At 46.7% G+C, this 18,558-nt stretch overlaps 1 protein-coding gene across 1 annotated transcript; it reads right to left on the bottom strand.

The window, feature by feature from the left end:
* Positions 1 to 14,354: 14,354 nt before the first annotated feature.
* On the bottom strand, positions 14,355 to 17,622 carry LOC103075099 (transcription factor SPT20 homolog). Its single transcript, XM_007463971.1, has 4 exons — positions 15,828 to 17,622; positions 14,964 to 15,134; positions 14,741 to 14,858; positions 14,355 to 14,601 (listed from the first exon to the last, which is right to left on the bottom strand). Exons 1-4 carry the CDS (start codon positions 17,620 to 17,622, stop codon positions 14,355 to 14,357), a joined length of 2,331 nt encoding a protein of 776 aa, XP_007464033.1.
* Positions 17,623 to 18,558: the final 936 nt, after the last annotated feature.

The raw sequence follows: 18,558 nt of genomic DNA on the forward strand, positions 1-18,558 counted from the left end.
CCCGTGTCCCCTGCATCGGCAGGCGGACTCTCAACCACTGCGCCACCAGGGAAGCCCTGATAGTTCTTTTTACTATTTCTTTTCTTTCCTTTCCAGTTTTATTAAGTTGCTCTCCATTCTATTTTTTGCCCTCGTTAATTTGGACATTCCATTGTACCTTTCCGTTCTTTTAATGGCAACTTGTTATTCTCTAGTGTTCTTAATCAATTACCTATTTTGTTACCATTACTTGAAAACAAGACCCCTCAACTGTTTTTCTCACCAAGGCAGTCTATTTTTCGCTGACTCCCCTACCCCAATAAGATGATAGTTAGGCTATTTTAATTTCTCTTCCCCTTCCTGCCCTGAGAAATTTCAAATGCTCTTTTTTCACTCTACCTCCATGCTCACCACATCCAACGTCTAGGTTTTTCTGAAATAGTTTAGTTCTAAATTATTATTAAAATTGCCTTTGCAGCAACCTCTTTCATTTTAAAAATCCTTATCTAATACTCACATTACATATTCCAAGACATTTGTTTATGATTGGTTTAGATTAAACTACATATTACTTATTTTTAGAAATCCAATTATTATCCATTTAATTTAAACTTTAGTATGTGAAGCCTCTGTTTTTGTTCATTTGTTGTTTGGTTAGAATGATTTCTTTTTTTTTTAAATTGAAGTATAGTTGAGTTACAATGTTTCAGGTGTACAGCAAAGTGGTTCAGATATGTACACACACACACACACACACACACACACACACACACACACAAACACACACACCTTCTTTTTCAGATTCTTTGCCCTCATAGGTTATTACAAGATATTGAATATAGTTCCCTGTGCTGTACAATAGGTCCTTGTTGTTTATCTATTTTATATATAGTAGTTTGTATCTGCTAGTCCCAAATTCCTAATTTATTCCTCCCCCGCCCCCTTTCCCCTTTGGTAACCATAAGTTTGTTTTCTATGACTGTGAGCCTGTTTCTGTTTTGTAAATGAGTTCATTTATACCATTTTTTATTTTTTATTTTATTATTTATTTATTTATTTATTTTTGGCCGCGCCACGTGGCATGCCAGATCTTAGTACCCGCTGCAGTGGAAGCACGGAGTCTTAGCCACTGGACCACCAGGGAAGTCCCTCTTTTTTTTAGATTCCACATATAAGTGATATCATATGATATTTGTCTGTCTCTGACTTACTTCACTCAGTATAATCTCCAGGTCCATTCATCTTGCTGCAAATGGCATTATTTCATTCTTTTTTTAATGGCTGAGTAGTTAGAATGATTTTTCTCGAATAGAGCATGTGGTTGTTCAATTTTTTTAATGCATAAAAAATTTTTAAAAAAAGCTTTTTACCAGGATGGATGAATGAAATACTGGCTGGGTATGGGATTCTTGGGTTGTAGTCCTTTACTTTCAGTAGTCTCCTAGTTGTTTTTTCATCTTCTAGCTTCCAGGACTTCCAGTGTTGTATAAGAAAAGCCTAATACTTATCTTACTTTTTATTTGTAGACAACTTATTCTTTCTGACTAGAAACTTAAGATTTATGTTTAATTATTGAGATTTATAATTTTACCAGGATATGCCTAAGTAAAATTAGGCCTATCAGCTATTGCCACAGTAAGGCTATGTAACAAAGTACCACAAAAAGTTCATTGGCATTAAACAATAAGCATTTATTGGTCACTCACACATCTACAAATCTATGCTGGGCTTGACTGTAAGGTCCAAGTTGGGTCCAGGTCTGCTTGATGTATTTCTCATCCTCCTTGGATCACGAACCTCCCAAAGCATGCTCTTCTCAAGGCAGAAAGCAGAAGCACACGATGGTGAACCCACTATGCAGGTATATTTCAAGTTTCTTCTTGTATCATATCCATTAATAGTCCATTGGCCAAAGTGAGTCACATGATAAAACTCAAAGTCAAGAGTTAGGGAAGTACGGGGCTTCCCTGGTTGTGCAGTGGTTAACAATCTGCCTGCCAATGCAGGGGAGACACGGGTTTGAGCCCTGGTCTGGAAGGATCCCACATGCTGCGGAGCGACTGAGCCTGTGCGCCACAGCTACTGAGCCTGAGCTCTAGAGTCCATGAGCCACAACTACTGAGCCCACGAGCCACAACTGCTGAGCCCACATGCCACAACTACTGAAGCCCGCGCGCCTAGAGCCCGTGCTCCGCAACAAGAGAAGCCACTGCAATGAGAAGCCCATGCACCGCAACGAAGAATGGCCCCCGCTCACTACAACTAGAGAAAGCCTGCGCGCAGCAATGAAGACCCAATGCAGCCAAAAATTAATTAATTAATTTAATTAATTTATAAAAAAAAGTTAGGGAAGTGCAATTTGCTCCATGTTAAAGGGAAGGGAATCAGTACTTGTTGAACAATAATTTAATCTACTACAATGGGTAGATTATCTACTCTGACTCTCATGGCACCTACTGGGAAGTTGGTGTACTTTTTTGAATCTGTAAACTTGGGCCTTTGTTTTGTTCAGGGAAAATTGCATTTATTACTTGCTTAATCATACTTTACCTCCATCGGTTCCTTGTTCTCCTATTTTTGCTTGTTACGTCTCCTAGATCTATCCTCCAAGTCGCTTATCTTTTTTTTCTATAAGTTCCATCTTTTTATATTTTTGAGACATCATGCCTTGAGATTTTTCTTCCCCTTCACCCAGGTTACTAACTCTGGCCACAACAGTAGGTATCCTCTCCCTTAATTCAACTAATGTTTTTTTTTTTTTTTTAAATTGGGGTATAGTTGTTTTACAATGTTGTGTTACTTTCTGCTGTGCAGCAAAGTGATTCAGCCCTATGTATGCATATATCCCCTCTTTTTTGGATTTCCTTTCCATTTAGGTCATCACAGAGCACTGAGCCCCTGTGCTATACAGCAGGCTCTCATTAATTGCCTATTTGATACATATTAGTGTATATATATCAGTCCCAATCTCGCAATTCATCCCACCCCTCCTTTCCCCCCTTGGTGTCCATACATTTGTTCTCTATGTCTGTGTCTCTATTTCTGCCTTGCAAACAGGTTCATCTGTACCATTTTTCTAGATTCCACATATATGTGTTAATATATGATATTTTCAACTAATGTATTTAATTATTTTGGCTGTGTCAGATCTTAGTTGAGGCACGCGGGATCTTTTGTTGCGGTGTAGGCTCTTCATTGTGGCACGTGGGCTCTCTGGTTGAGACACGCGAGCTCAGTAGTTGTGGCATGCAGGTTTAGTTGCCCCGCGGCATGTGGGATCTTAGTTCCCCGACCAGGGATCAAATCCACGTCCCCTGCATTGGACGGCAGATTCTTTACCACTGGACCACGAGGGAAGTCCCCAACTAATGTATTTTTAAGTTTAAAGCCATAGCATCCATTTACAGAAAGTTTGTGAAAAGGATCCCTGGGGGATCCCCTTCTTGTTTTTTTTTTTAAATAAATTTATTTGTTTTATGTATTTATTTCTGGCTGTGTTGCGTCTTCGTTGCTGCACACGAGCTTTCTCTAGTTGCGACGAGTGGGGGGCTACTCTTCGTTGTGGTGAGGGCTTCTCATTGCAGTGGCTTCTCGTTGCAGAGCACAGGCTCTAGGCGCGTGGGCTTCAGTAGTTGTGGCATATGGGCTCAGTAGTGGTGGCTCGCGGGCTCTAGGCCGCAGGCTCAGTAGTTGTGGCGCACAGGCTTAGTCGCTCCGTGGCATGTGGGGTCTTCCCAGACCAGGGCGTGAACCCGTGTCCCCTGCAATGGCAGGCAGATACTTAACCACTGCGCTACCAGGAAAGCCCTGTGATTTTTTAAAAAGTTGTCATCTGTCCTCCTCTAGCAATTCTGTTTTGCTGGGTGCCTGTTCTGTTTTATGTTCCTCCTTCTGGCTGCTGGGAACTCTTAGTTATCTGTTACTTTTCTTTATCTACTGTGCTGAGACCATTTGGGTATCACGTGTCATGCAGTAGGGCCTGGAATGAATTGAGTCATCAGCTTTATTGGGGGAAAGGAAACCTTAAAAGGGCAGGGTAGCAAGAGAAGAGAAGGCACAGGTCCCCTTCCTTCCATCATTCATTAGAGAGGAGTGCCAGTGCCACCACACCCCCCTGGATACATAGTGTGGGTTCGCATTCTGGTAGAGGGACCTGCACCCTTATTGTTCTCCTTTTATAGAATGAGCATGAGAAAACAACTTTATCAATGAAGGGACACACAAACTGCTCCAGTGTTGCCATCTGGAGTTGGATACTAGCTATTTAAAGGAGTTGTCTGGGAATTCCAGTTGCCAGCACCTGAAGTCTGGTGGGGGACACAGTTCTCCATGTTTCCCTTGTTTCTGCATGTCTTGTGAGCAGAGACACTGATAGCCTTTATTCTGGACTAACTTTCCAGCAAGTTTGTATGGTAAACAGCCTGAGGAAATAGAGATAGTATCTCCCTAATGGAGCCAAAGACAAATTTGTTTCTTGACTGTCATAACAAAGATAATGGCTTTCTCCAGAGCAAAAATTAGGCAGGTTTGTTTGCAGCCCCTTTAAACATACTGTTATTTCCTAAGCTTGGGTTCTTCCCTTGTGACAGACATCTACTGCATGTGCGGTATTCACTCGGGCCCACCTCTCTGGTGTCCCCATGGGACTTGGGTGGGCAAGGGAACCAATGCACACATGAAATGCATGCTGCCTTGTTGTGCTATGAGTAATAAAGTCCTTTGTCTCTGACCCAGTATTTTTTTTTTTTTTTCGGTACGCGGGCCTCTCACCGTTGTGGCCTCTCCCATTGCGGAGCACAGTCTCCGGACGCACAGGCTCAGCGGCCATGGCTCACGGGCCCAGCCGCTCCGCGGCATGTGGGATCCTCCCGGACCGGGGCACAAACCCGTGTCCCCTGCATCGGCAGGGGGACTCTCAACCACTGCGCCACCAGGGAAGCCCTGACCCAGTATTCTTGTCTTCTGCCGGCATCCATGAAATTAAGGCTAACTTGTTAGTTTTCAAGCAGCATAGAGTCTCAGACCTTTCAGAGTTCTCGACAGAGCTCATTAGAAGTGACGTGCCCTCCCGTCAGGAAGCTGAATTCAGTGGAAGCACCGCTCTCCACTCTGCTCCAGCCCCAGAAGATTTGTGGTCCAGGCAGCCAAAATAAGGTCACTTTGGGATAATGCTTATTCGATACAGTGGGTAACTGGCAACTACAGGGTGTTCAGTAATTCCTGATCTCTATATGGAAGAAGCCCTAGTCTACAGAAGGGTTGTCTTCCGATGATTTATTTAAATTTTTTTCTAGGGAAATAACTTTATAAATGGCAGTTATACTTAGCCCCAGGTATTCTTAGACTAGCCCTCTAAACTCACTGAGCAGGTTCAGTTTAGTGGTTAAGACTGTGGGTTCTGGAGCCAGACTACCTAGATTCAAATGCTTACCCCTCGTCAGATGTGCGAACTTTGACAAATTACATTAACCTCAATTTCCTCACTTGAAAATGGAGTTAAGAACATTAACTACCAATAGGGTCATTCTGAGGATTAAATGAATAATGTACACCTTGTAAGCAACTCCTTTCCAAGCTGCTGTGATAACCATTCAATAATCTGGTCACTATGTACAGTGGGAGCAACCTTGATCACCGGCAGGCTTGTTCATATAGCATACACTGCCGGAGATGATGCTTATTACCAACTTCTTTTGCTGGGGGAGGACCTTCCATTAGAGCAAGTATTCTTAACCTGGGGCTCATGGACACTTTTAGGGGATCCATGAACTTAATGAGAAAAGAAAATGCTTTATATATTTACATTCTCTGACCTCTAAGTGAAATATATTATTTCCTACAGATGAATATAGATAACAAACCACAGTAGTATTAACAATGTCTATGAATTTGTATTGAATAGAAATCACAGATGTTTCCACATATTCCACTTACTGCAGGTACCTCAAAATATCATTCATGCTCAGCACTGCTTTGAAATTATAGTAATTTTTAGCTCCTCTGCTACATCTTATTATTTAATGCATTAACAAAGAAGCATATTTATTATTTATCATAACTTTATACTTTCAGGGTTGTATTTTAGTGTAATGGGCTTCCTTTGTAATGCCATATATTTTACTTTATGCACATAAAAATGTCATTCTGAGAAAGGATCCATAGCCTTCAACAAGTGCCATACGCCCATCGTCCAGGGATTAAGAAGCTCTTCAGTAAAGTAAAATTGGCCTTGCTCTGCCCACTCAATTTCCCCTGTAAGAGAGCCAGACCCACAGGGAGGGCTCTGTAGTTCTCTAGCCCTGCCTGTGAGCGAGTGGAAGAATCTCCCTAATACAGGGTGCAGTATTAGAAAACCCACTTGGTCCAGATCTAAACTGTGTCCTTGAATATATGAGCAGAACGTATAAAGAGAACATATTGACGTTCAGCTGTCTGAGTCCTGAATCTTTCTCTGTCAAATGGTTCCAAACTATGGCAAAGATGTCAGTCATTAGCTCCTCTCAAACACCAAGATGTGGCTAAGTGATAGATTGTAATCTGTCATTTCATCCACACACCTTGAGGTCTTTCCAATCATATGATGAGTCCGCTGGGGACAGATCTATGTCTTGCCCTCAGTGAGGCAGTGGAGAGGGTAGTGTGGTAAAGGACATAGTTTCTGACCCCAGGAGGCTTGGATCCTAATCTGGGCTCTGATACTTCATAGCTGGGTGACTTTGAGCAAATTATTTAAGTGCCCAATGCCTTATTTCCTCATCTATAACTGTACCTTCCTTCCATGGTCCTTGCAAGGACTGAGTGAATTAAAACATGCAAAAACAGAATAGTGCCCAGCAGGAAGTGAGAACAGAGGGAAAAATCCTGTATTTTAGAGCCTAAGTGTTTTTCAAAATGCAATTAGAGCAGCTAAGTTTTACATTTTTCCTGCAGATCAAATACTGAAGTTCTTGAGATGAAGGGTTATTTTATTAGACTTTATGGGAGAAGACATTTAACTATCTAAAACACTACTAAGACTCTGCCAAGGTTGTCCTCTCCCTTGCCAGAAAGAAGGAACTCAGCTTTCTCTAAGGAACAGGTGGTCGTGGTGCTATTTCAGGAAGCAACACACAACAAAAACTGAAGACAATATCGGTATCTGTTGAGAGGTGGCAGAAGTAAGAACAGGATGTTGGAGATGGTCTAGCAAGGAACCTAACACGTTTCTGTCGCTTTAAAGAAATAAACAAAAATTTCTTAGGAGTATTTTCCCCAAGATTTTCTCAAAATAGCAATCTAGAATGGAATGATAGATTTTTTAACTTATCATGATAAACAAGTACAAATTCTCTGTGCAGATACACATACCTGGACTTCATGAGCTGGGCAATATTTTCTCTCTGGAGTCCTATCTCCACCATCTCCTTGGTCTGTGTCCTGACCTCTGACTTGTGGCAGGGTGGTAAGCCACTAAAATCTTGAGTCTTCTGCTATTTCCTATTCTGTTGTGTACTCATCTTCAGATATGTAACATTCATTATTCTACCGAGACTTTATCCTACAGGGAATTTACCTTAAATTGCTGAAGGATAAAATTACGTGAATTCTGAATGAGATCTACATTCTGAAGAGGTACTTTACTTTTCTTTGCTTTCTGTATTCTCCGCATCCCACCTAAGGCCTCACACAGTACAAGGCACGTGGGAAGTCCTCCCTTTACAGGTGTTCGAATGAATACAGACTCTGGGATTGTATTTCCAGGGGTACACTCTTTCTTCTTCATCAGTGAGGCAATTGCCTCAATTATAAACCTTGGTGAGGATTAGTAGGAGGAAATAAAGACCACCAAATGGTAATCTGAAACAAAGCTGCATTTATTTGCTTGCCTGGGAAGGGAGCACAACATCAGCTGGTCTCTCCGTGTAGTAGTATTTGAAAGGATGAGAGTGAGGACAAAAAGGGAGAAGGTACACAAAACCTAGTGAGATTCAGAGTTCACTTGTCTGGCTCCCAAGGCTGAGTATAAACTCTTCTTTGCAATTGCTCATTGCACTGGTCTTCTTTGCAATTGGTCACTTCTTCAAAGTGCAGGCACCGTTCCTAAAGATGTCCAGCGTGGGCTACATAAAGCTCTAATGGGCTCAGTGTCACTCCGCTGGCATACCTGCCATGTTGGCTTCAAGCTGACCAAATCTTCCCTTAACAGGATCGGTAGCACGTTAGTACAGCCGGGTTAATGCAGTAAGAATCACCGGTTGCCTGCCTCTTCACTCATCTCTTTTGGAACTGCCAAACTTCCTTTTTTCGGTTAGGGCAAAAGGCGGGGAAACATACATGTGTACTTGGGAAAAATACTTTTATATACACAGGCTGTCCTTCAAAGTTGTAAGAACAAAATACGAGAGGGCTTCAGATACCTGTACACAACTGTTCATAGCCCCACTACACACAATGGCAAAAGGTGGGAACAACTCAAATGTACATCAACAGATGATGGATAAACAAAATGTGGCGTACACAAACCAGGGAATGTTATTCAGCCCTAAAAAGGAATGAAGTGCCGATACGTGTTACGATGTGGATGAACCTCGAAAACGTTATGCCAAGTGAAAGGGGCCAGACAGAAGAGGTCACATAGTCTCTGATTCCATTTTTAGGAAAAATCGAGATGTGGGAGTCTGTAGAGACAACGCAAATCGGTGGTTTCCTGGGCTGGGGGAGAGGAAGCTGGGAAGTGAGTGCTGAATGGGTGCAGAGATTTCTCTTGGGCGATGAAAATGTTTTGGAAGCAGACAGAGGCTGTGGTCGCACAACATTCTAAATGCAGTAAATGCCAATGAATTGTACACTTTAAAATGGTTGATTCTCGTGTAAATTATACCACAGTAAGAAACGGAAAAAGAAAACAGAAAACTTCAGGGGTCTTCTGAGCCCCACTGAAACAAGAAAGAAGGTAAAAAGAGATGAGGAAGCAGGGACAGCTGACCAGTTGGTGACCACTCAGCAAGGGAAGGGGAAGGAAGGAACGCAGGGGAGAGGGACTCCACTTCAGAATGTACCAAAGTTGAAAACACCTGAAAAACAAACTCATTTCCAGATGTGTAGATATTTACCTTCTGCAAAAAACCCTGGGTTCTCAAAAATGTAAATGATTTTAGAAAGAGAGAAGACAACATCCCACAAGTGCCCTTTCACAGCCAGTGACTGCAGCCTAGAGGAAGAGAGCTGGGCTCTGGCGGGGGAGGGGCACCTTTTAAAGGGCTGGGGACATCCGCGCAAGCAAGTGCCCCTAAAGCATGCTGCGCACTTGGAGGTATCCCACGGCCTCAAGAGCAAGATGGCAAGCATCAATTTTTGGTAGCGTTAGCTTGTTTTTGTTTTTTTCCCAAGCCAAATGTATAAAAGTTGCATTTCCGACACTGGTGCAAAAAGCTTTTAAACTAAATAAACAAATAGGAAAGCGCACTCTCTTCCGAAGGACGTTTCTAATACTTCATAGGCCGCGTCAGTATATCGTAGGTACACTGAAAGCACCTGTAAACAGCTCCAACCTTCCTGTGGCACGCTAACACGGATGGACCTCGAGGACAGGACGCTAAGTGAAACGAGCCCGTCACGAAAGACAAATCCTGCACGATCCCACTTCCTCGAAGTATCTAAAGCAGTCACACTCAGAGACACAGAAAATAGAGGGCTGGGGGCCAGGGAAACAGGGAGCTGGTGCTCACGGGGATAAAGCTTCACTTTTGCCAGTAGAAAACAACCCTAGAGATCTGTTGTACAGCAACGACAGAAGTCCACTTAACACTACTGAGCTGTACACGTAGAAGGGCGAAGCCGCTACAGTTATGTGTTAGCAACATCTTGTTAGAATAACACTAATTTTGACTTTACTGGTGTTGCAGTTTGATTGCTTGAGAGAAATTACAGGCTTCAGGAGTTTAAACTGACCCTAGTTTGGATCTGGATACACTTGAGAACATCGCAATAAAAACAACTGTCAACAGCCACCGCCCAAGCGATGGCTTCGGTGAAACCCTGCCAGTTTAGTAAAGCACTTCCCCGTCTCTATGTAAAAATCACGGGCTTGTGCCTCTGCAGAAAGTTTGTACGTCTTAACAACGTAAAAGAGCGACACATTAAAAAAAAACCCAAATGCGGGTGAAACTCGAAATGCACTTGGTCGCTGCTCTTGTGTTTCCAAAAGGAGAGAAAATCAGCCAAGCCTCAGGGCTTGGGAGCGGCTGGCGGGCCTCTATCCGCGGTCCCCGCGGCCTGGCTGCTGGGCTGCGGGCCCCAAAGGGAAGTCGCGGCGGCGCACGTGCACGCTGAAGTGCACCTGCGGCCGCGGGGCCGCCCAGGCCCAGCCCGTCTGCTGCGGGGGGCTCAGCCCGGGGCTGCTCAGGCCAGAGCCCGGCGGGGACAACACGAGCGCCCGGGGCTGCAGGAAACCGTCCATTGCACCGAGGTGAACGACCACGGCTTCCTGGGCACGCACGACCCTGTTGGGAACGGCGGCGCCCTGTGAACCTGAAGCCTGTGCCCCCGGACCCTGTACCCCCGGACCCCGTACACCTGGACCCCGTGCCCCCGGACCCCTGCCCCGGACCCTGTACCTATGGGCCCCATGCCCCCGGACTCTGTACCCCGGGACCCTGTACCCCTGGACCCCATGCCCCCAGACACTATAACCCCGGACCCTGTACCCATCGACCCTGTGCCCCTGGGCCCTGGACCCGGCAGCTGCTGACTACTTGAAACATGGCTAGTGAGACTGAGGAAGAAGCTTTTAATTTTAACTAATTTAAATTTAAAAACTGGTACTTGGGGCTTCCCTGGTGGAGCAGTAGTTAAGAATCCGTCTGCCAATGCAGGGGACATGGGTTCGAGCCCTGGTCTGGAAGGATCCCACATGCTGTGGAGCAGCTAAGCCCGTGCACCACAACTACTGAGCCTGCACTCTAGAGCCCACGAGCCACAACTACTGAGCCCGTGAGCCACAACTACTGAAGCCTGCACGCCTAGAGCCCATGCTCTGCAACAAGAGAAGCCACCACAATGAGAAGCCAGTGCACCGCAACGAAGAGTAGCCCCCGCTCACCACAACTAGAGAAAGCCTGCGTGCAGCAACGAAGACCCAACATAGCCAAAAATAAACTAATTAATTAAATTAAATTTTTTAAAAAACTGGTACTTAATTCAACTTTTGGAAAACTACATTTGGAAGAAGAATCTACATTTTCAACTGTAAATTTTATGTAAAAATCTAAATACAGATCCAGGATTTCTGATGAAAATTTTGCATCCAAATTTAGATAGGCTGGAAATGTCTGGATTTTGAAGGTTTAGTAAAAATAAAAGAATATAAAATGTCTCACTAAGAATTTTAAAATATTGATTACATGTGGAAGTGATAATCCTCTGGATATATTTGGTTAGATAAATTACTAAAGGTAAGTTCTCCTGTTTCCTTTTACTTACTAAAATGTGGCTAGTAGAAAATTTTAAACATACAGAACTCACAATCTATTTCTTTCGGACAGTGCTGACCTAGAACCAGTGTCCTCTCTTCACTTGATACTATCCTCAAGGAATATAATCCTGATCCCAAAGCCCCATCCTGTGACAAGGGCCCCAACTCTCTGAAACAGGTTAGCCTATACCGGCTCCACCTGGATTTTCCTGGATGATCGTCAGCTGGATCAGTTTCTCTGCTGTCTCTTGGAAAATTCTGAGGCCAGCCGCTTTCACACAACCACCTCACTATGAACAGTCAGCCTAAGTCGTGAAGACAGCAGCCTGCAGGAAACTAATTTCAGATGAAGTGCATGGATATGACCTGGCGTAGGGGAAAGACTCCAGGTACTCATGATACTGAAATCAGTGAAAAGTATATTCACATAACACAGACAGCTAATATGCTCAAAAGGGATCCTGTATCAAGTACCAACCTTGGTGAGGATTAGTAGGAGGAAATAAAGACCACCAAATGGTAATCTGAAACAAAGCTGCATTTATTTGCTTGCCTGGGAAGGGAGCACAACATCAGCTGGTCTCTCCGTGTAGTAGTATTTGAAAGGATGAGAGTGAGGACAAAAAGGGAGAAGGTACACAAAACCTAGTGAGATTCAGAGTTCACTTGTCTGGCTCCCAAGGCTGAGTATAAACTCTTCTTTGCAATTGCTCATTGCACTGGTCTTCTTTGCAATTGGTCACTTCTTCAAAGTGCAGGCACCGTTCCTAAAGATGTCCAGCGTGGGCTACATAAAGCTCTAATGGGCTCAGTGTCACTCCGCTGGCATACCTGCCATGTTGGCTTCAAGCTGACCAAATCTTTCCTTAACAGGATCGGTAGCACGTTAGTACAGCCGGGTTAATGCAGTAAGAATCACCGGTTGCCTGCCTCTTCACTCATCTCTTTTGGAACTGCCAAACTTCCTTTTTTCGGTTAGGGCAAAAGGCGGGGAAACATACATGTGTACTTGGGAAAAATACTTTTATATACACAGGCTGTCCTTCAAAGTTGTAAGAACAAAATACGAGAGGGCTTCAGATACCTGTACACAACTGTTCATAGCCCCACTACACACAATGGCAAAAGGTGGGAACAACTCAAATGTACATCAACAGATGATGGATAAACAAAATGTGGCGTACACAAACCAGGGAATGTTATTCAGCCCTAAAAAGGAATGAAGTGCCGATACGTGTTACGATGTGGATGAACCTCGAAAACGTTATGCCAAGTGAAAGGGGCCAGACAGAAGAGGTCACATAGTCTCTGATTCCATTTTTAGGAAAAATCGAGATGTGGGAGTCTGTAGAGACAACGCAAATCGGTGGTTTCCTGGGCTGGGGGAGAGGAAGCTGGGAAGTGAGTGCTGAATGGGTGCAGAGATTTCTCTTGGGCGATGAAAATGTTTTGGAAGCAGACAGAGGCTGTGGTCGCACAACATTCTAAATGCAGTAAATGCCAATGAATTGTACACTTTAAAATGGTTGATTCTCGTGTAAATTATACCACAGTAAGAAACGGAAAAAGAAAACAGAAAACTTCAGGGGTCTTCTGAGCCCCACTGAAACAAGAAAGAAGGTAAAAAGAGATGAGGAAGCAGGGACAGCTGACCAGTTGGTGACCACTCAGCAAGGGAAGGGGAAGGAAGGAACGCAGGGGAGAGGGACTCCACTTCAGAATGTACCAAAGTTGAAAACACCTGAAAAACAAACTCATTTCCAGATGTGTAGATATTTACCTTCTGCAAAAAACCCTGGGTTCTCAAAAATGTAAATGATTTTAGAAAGAGAGAAGACAACATCCCACAAGTGCCCTTTCACAGCCAGTGACTGCAGCCTAGAGGAAGAGAGCTGGGCTCTGGCGGGGGAGGGGCACCTTTTAAAGGGCTGGGGACATCCGCGCAAGCAAGTGCCCCTAAAGCATGCTGCGCACTTGGAGGTATCCCACGGCCTCAAGAGCAAGATGGCAAGCATCAATTTTTGGTAGCGTTAGCTTGTTTTTGTTTTTTTCCCAAGCCAAATGTATAAAAGTTGCATTTCCGACACTGGTGCAAAAAGCTTTTAAACTAAATAAACAAATAGGAAAGCGCACTCTCTTCCGAAGGACGTTTCTAATACTTCATAGGCCGCGTCAGTATATCGTAGGTACACTGAAAGCACCTGTAAACAGCTCCAACCTTCCTGTGGCACGCTAACACGGATGGACCTCGAGGACAGGACGCTAAGTGAAACGAGCCCGTCACGAAAGACAAATCCTGCACGATCCCACTTCCTCGAAGTATCTAAAGCAGTCACACTCAGAGACACAGAAAATAGAGGGCTGGGGGCCAGGGAAACAGGGAGCTGGTGCTCACGGGGATAAAGCTTCACTTTTGCCAGTAGAAAACAACCCTAGAGATCTGTTGTACAGCAACGACAGAAGTCCACTTAACACTACTGAGCTGTACACGTAGAAGGGCGAAGCCGCTACAGTTATGTGTTAGCAACATCTTGTTAGAATAACACTAATTTTGACTTTACTGGTGTTGCAGTTTGATTGCTTGAGAGAAATTACAGGCTTCAGGAGTTTAAACTGACCCTAGTTTGGATCTGGATACACTTGAGAACATCGCAATAAAAACAACTGTCAACAGCCACCGCCCAAGCGATGGCTTCGGTGAAACCCTGCCAGTTTAGTAAAGCACTTCCCCGTCTCTATGTAAAAATCACGGGCTTGTGCCTCTGCAGAAAGTTTGTACGTCTTAACAACGTAAAAGAGCGACACATTAAAAAAAAAACCCAAATGCGGGTGAAACTCGAAATGCACTTGGTCGCTGCTCTTGTGTTTCCAAAAGGAGAGAAAATCAGCCAAGCCTCAGGGCTTGGGAGCGGCTGGCGGGCCTCTATCCGCGGTCCCCGCGGCCTGGCTGCTGGGCTGCGGGCCCCAAAGGGAAGTCGCGGCGGCGCACGTGCACGCTGAAGTGCACCTGCGGCCGCGGGGCCGCCCAGGCCCAGCCCGTCTGCTGCGGGGGGCTCAGCCCGGGGCTGCTCAGGCCAGAGCCCGGCGGGGACAACACGAGCGCCCGGGGCTGCAGGAAACCGTCCATTGCACCGAGGTGAACGACCACGGCTTCCTGGGCACGCACGACCCTGTTGGGAACGGCGGCGCCCTGTGAACCTGAAGCCTGTGCCCCCGGACCCTGTACCCCCGGACCCCGTACACCTGGACCCCGTGCCCCCGGACCCTGTGCCCCCGGACCCCGTGCCCCCGGACCCCGTGCCCCCAGACCTTGGGATGCCGGAAGCCGAGGAGGCGGGGCGCATGGCCACTCCAGGGGGAGCAGCTGTGGGAGGCGCGGCTGCGGGGCCGGCTGCTGGCTGCTCCACAGGAGCAAACCGCAGGGCAGCTGCACCACCGGAAAGGGTCTGAGATCCGAAGCGTTTTGCAAAAGCCCCGGACCCTGTGCTCCTGGACCCTGTACTCATGGACCCCATGCCCCCAGACCCTGTACCCCCGGACCCTGTGCCCCGGGAACCTGTGCCCCCGGACCCCGTGCCCCCAGACCTTGGGATGCCGGAAGCCGAGGAGGCGGGGCGCATGGCCACTCCAGGGGGAGCAGCTGTGGGAGGCGCGGCTGCGGGGCCGGCTGCTGGCTGCTCCACAGGAGCAAACCGCAGGGCAGCTGCACCACCGGAAAGGGTCTGAGATCCGAAGCGTTTTGCAAAAGCAGCTGAACCCCTCCCGGAGAAGGAGGAGGAGGAGAAGGAGGCGGCGGAGGCGGCGGCGGCGGCGGCTCTGCTCTCTTGGAGTCACACTAGCTGACCTCCACTTATCCAGCTAGCTGCTTAACAGATGTTCCTCATTCCCTCTGAAAATGCACCGAGGAAAGCCCAGGGCCAGCTGAATGCTAGCAGCTAGCAAATCAGAGCGTTTCTGTCTCCCCAGTTATTTGCTTGCCAAGACTCAGTTGTGTTTTTTCTCAAATGTATTTATACTATTTAATTTTGTTACTATAATTTATAATTTGGTTAAATATCATATAAAGTAATCAAAATGTGGGTGAAAAGAGATTAGTTGTTTCTGTGAAAACTTAGTTGATTGCTTTGGATACTCTCAGTAAATTAGGTACTAAAAATTGCTGTCACACTATATTTATATGAGACAACTGTAAAAAAAAAAAACAATGGGAAATTTCCAAAAATGTGGAAATTTAGAATCATTCCTCCTTCAGACTGGATAGTAAAGAAAAGGCCCAGGCTCTACATCAAAAGACAGCTCAACGACTGCACCTTTAGTTATAATAAAATGAATGTCACATTCATGATTGTTTTTATGATGCTCTGCTTAAATACTCTTTTATAGTAGCTGATCCTACCCAAATTGTACTCTGTAGCTGGCAGCGGCAGCGGCGGCGGCAGCGGCAGCGGCTGCGCTCCTGCAGGCAGGTGGCCCGGCTGGATCCCCCCGGGAGCTGGGGCTCTGGTGGCACAGCCTCTTCCCGAGGCCTGGCCTCTGCGACTGGGGCCCACTACTCTGATGACCTTCAGGCCAACGGAGATGACCGTGACCCGGGAGACCGAGGTCGTCCGTGATGAGCCCGCAGTGGACAGCGTGGTGGCAGGAAGCGTGCTAACTGGGCTCTGCTCCACAGAGGATTTCTGGGAAAGACCTGGTGGCTTAGGAGCAGGGCCAGGAGATGCACATGCCTGAGAGCTGCCTGCCTGCTCTGAAGTGAGACTCTCACCCCAGGAGCTCCTTCCTGAGTGCCAAGGAAGTCTCATGGGTGGAGGTGGATGTGTGGCTCCTCTGCCGGGCACTGAAGACTGAACCCACCCAGTCTTAGGCTGTTCTGGTTCTTTCCCTGGAGAAGGTTGCCTGAGACCGGCTGAGCCACTGGAGCTGTGTGACATCTGCACTGGACCCTGGGTGCTCTTCTGGACCGACTCCTCGGGCCGACTGACCACTCTCCCAGCATCAGTCTTTGGCCCGGGCAGGAAACTGTAGGGATGGTCATCTGCGGAGGAGTGGCGGGTAGACAGCTGTCTCTCCCACGTGGCTCCTGTACCGGACGCTTTTCCAGAGGCAAGTGAATTATCAGTCAGCTGCCTGACGGTCAGCCTTGTTGCCTGGGACTGGTAGCCAGCCTCACATCCAAATGCAAGACCACCTTGTACCTCATGCGCTGGCCAGACTGTTGGTTGTGAATCATCATATCCGACAGACTTCTTCCCTTTAGCATATTTCTCCACGTCCACTTGAGAAGGTACGGCCAAGTCACAGGGTCTCTGTTTCCACATATCTACACAACTTCCTGCTTTAAAAGTTTTGAGGCCGTAATTCCCACCTGTTTTACTTTCTCTTATTCTTTTGCAGGAAGTCAGGGCTCTTAGCTCAGGAGAAGGTGGACGAGACAGCTCCTGCTGCCGATTCAGAGAGGCCGTAGAGTACCTCTTGAAGGTCCTTTTCATGGGAACAGTGTTCAGCTTTTGCTTGTTATAGAGCAGTCTGTTTGCAGTGCACGCTACTGATATAGAAGGGTCTAGACACAGTGGTTCAGCTGTAGCTGAGATCAGTTGGCTCTCAAGCAAAAGTTTGTCCTCCTGGGTCCAATTCTGGTTATCGCTGGCCATGGCCTCTACATCCCAGGCTAAAGTCTGCATCGTGGGACGTAAGAGAATATGCCTGCTTTGGTAATGGGGAGGTTCCCTGTCGCTGGACTGCCTGTAGTCCCGTATTTCTGCTATCACACACCCTTGATGAAAAACGTTAACGTGAGACTTTTCCAGGAGACCCACTAAAACAGGAGGTAATTCTTCTGCATCCAAGTATTTGAGCAATTCCCGTTCTTCATCGGGCAGTCGGATGCTCTCCGAAGATGATCCATTTTCCCCTTTGAGCATCAGCGAATAGCCCTCCTTTCCTGGGTACAGGCTGACCACCAAACACGGCAACGACTCTCTCCTAAGAAGCTTCTCTAACAGGTTCACGTTGCTTGTTAATTCCTCCGTAACCTCAGGCTCTTTTTCACATTCTTCAACATAAATGTCATAAAGTTTTTCATAGAGAGACTTCTCCCCATTAGATTGGCATTTCCTTTCCGGAGGTCTCTGTCGGGCACCTGCAATGATATACTCCGCACGATCCAAAGCTCTTTCTAGAGCCTGTTCCATTGCGGTACAAAATGGGGGCCCTAATGGAAGAGAAAATGTAAGTGAGCGGATGAACCGGGTGAAAACCCTGTCTGCAGTATCGACGAGCATTCTTGCAAACGCGGCCACTCCACAGTCGCGCGACCAGCCTCACCTCCAAAAGGACACCAAGACACCCGCCCCCCAAGAAGCAGCGCGCAAAATACCTGCGATTTAGGGAAAGACCTAAGGGCGTGCAAGCTGCCACCGCGCTGGACCTCGCTCGCCTCGCGCGGCAGCAGGTGACCCGGATGTGAATGTAAGCGATTCCCCACCCCCCACGCCCCCCACCCCCGCACATCCCCCCGAAGGCGCGCGCATCCGTGAGTGCGCCTGCGCAGATCGTAGGCTCAGGCCTCATCCTTCTATTGCCTCTTGGGCGCAGGCCCGCCCCCTTGACTTCCGGTTCTGGGGTCTGCACTTCCTCCAAGGGCTGGGCTTCGCCACACCTTCTTTTCTTATAACCTTGAAAAGCACAAGCAGCCAACGAAATAAAAATCTATCATTTTTTGGTGCGGCTTTAATACGCACCAATTTTCGTGGTACTGCAGTTGCCAGGAAGGTCATGAAAGGTGGTCATTTCTTGGCGATCACTTCACCAAGCATTATTCACTGTTTTGGGAATGTCTTGTTTGTTCCCAGTGGCAGGACTGCTCCTGGTGTCCATCGCCAATTTAACACACCCAAAGAGTCCCCATATAGGGCTTCCCTGGTGGCGCAGTGGTTGAGAGTCCGCCTGTCGATGCAGGGGACACGGGTTCTATTATTCACTGGGAATGTCTTGTTTGTTCCCAGTGGCAGGACTGCTCCTGGTGTCCATCGCCAATTTAACACACCCAAAGAGTCCCCATACCATATTTCCCTGGTGGCGCAGTGGTTGAGAGTCCGCCTGTCGATGCAGGGGACACGGGTTCGTGC

This window comes from Lipotes vexillifer, unplaced genomic scaffold (assembly GCF_000442215.2).
Source record: "Lipotes vexillifer unplaced genomic scaffold, Lipotes_vexillifer_v1.1 scaffold587, whole genome shotgun sequence".
NCBI classification, from domain to species: Eukaryota; Metazoa; Chordata; class Mammalia; order Artiodactyla; family Lipotidae; genus Lipotes; species Lipotes vexillifer.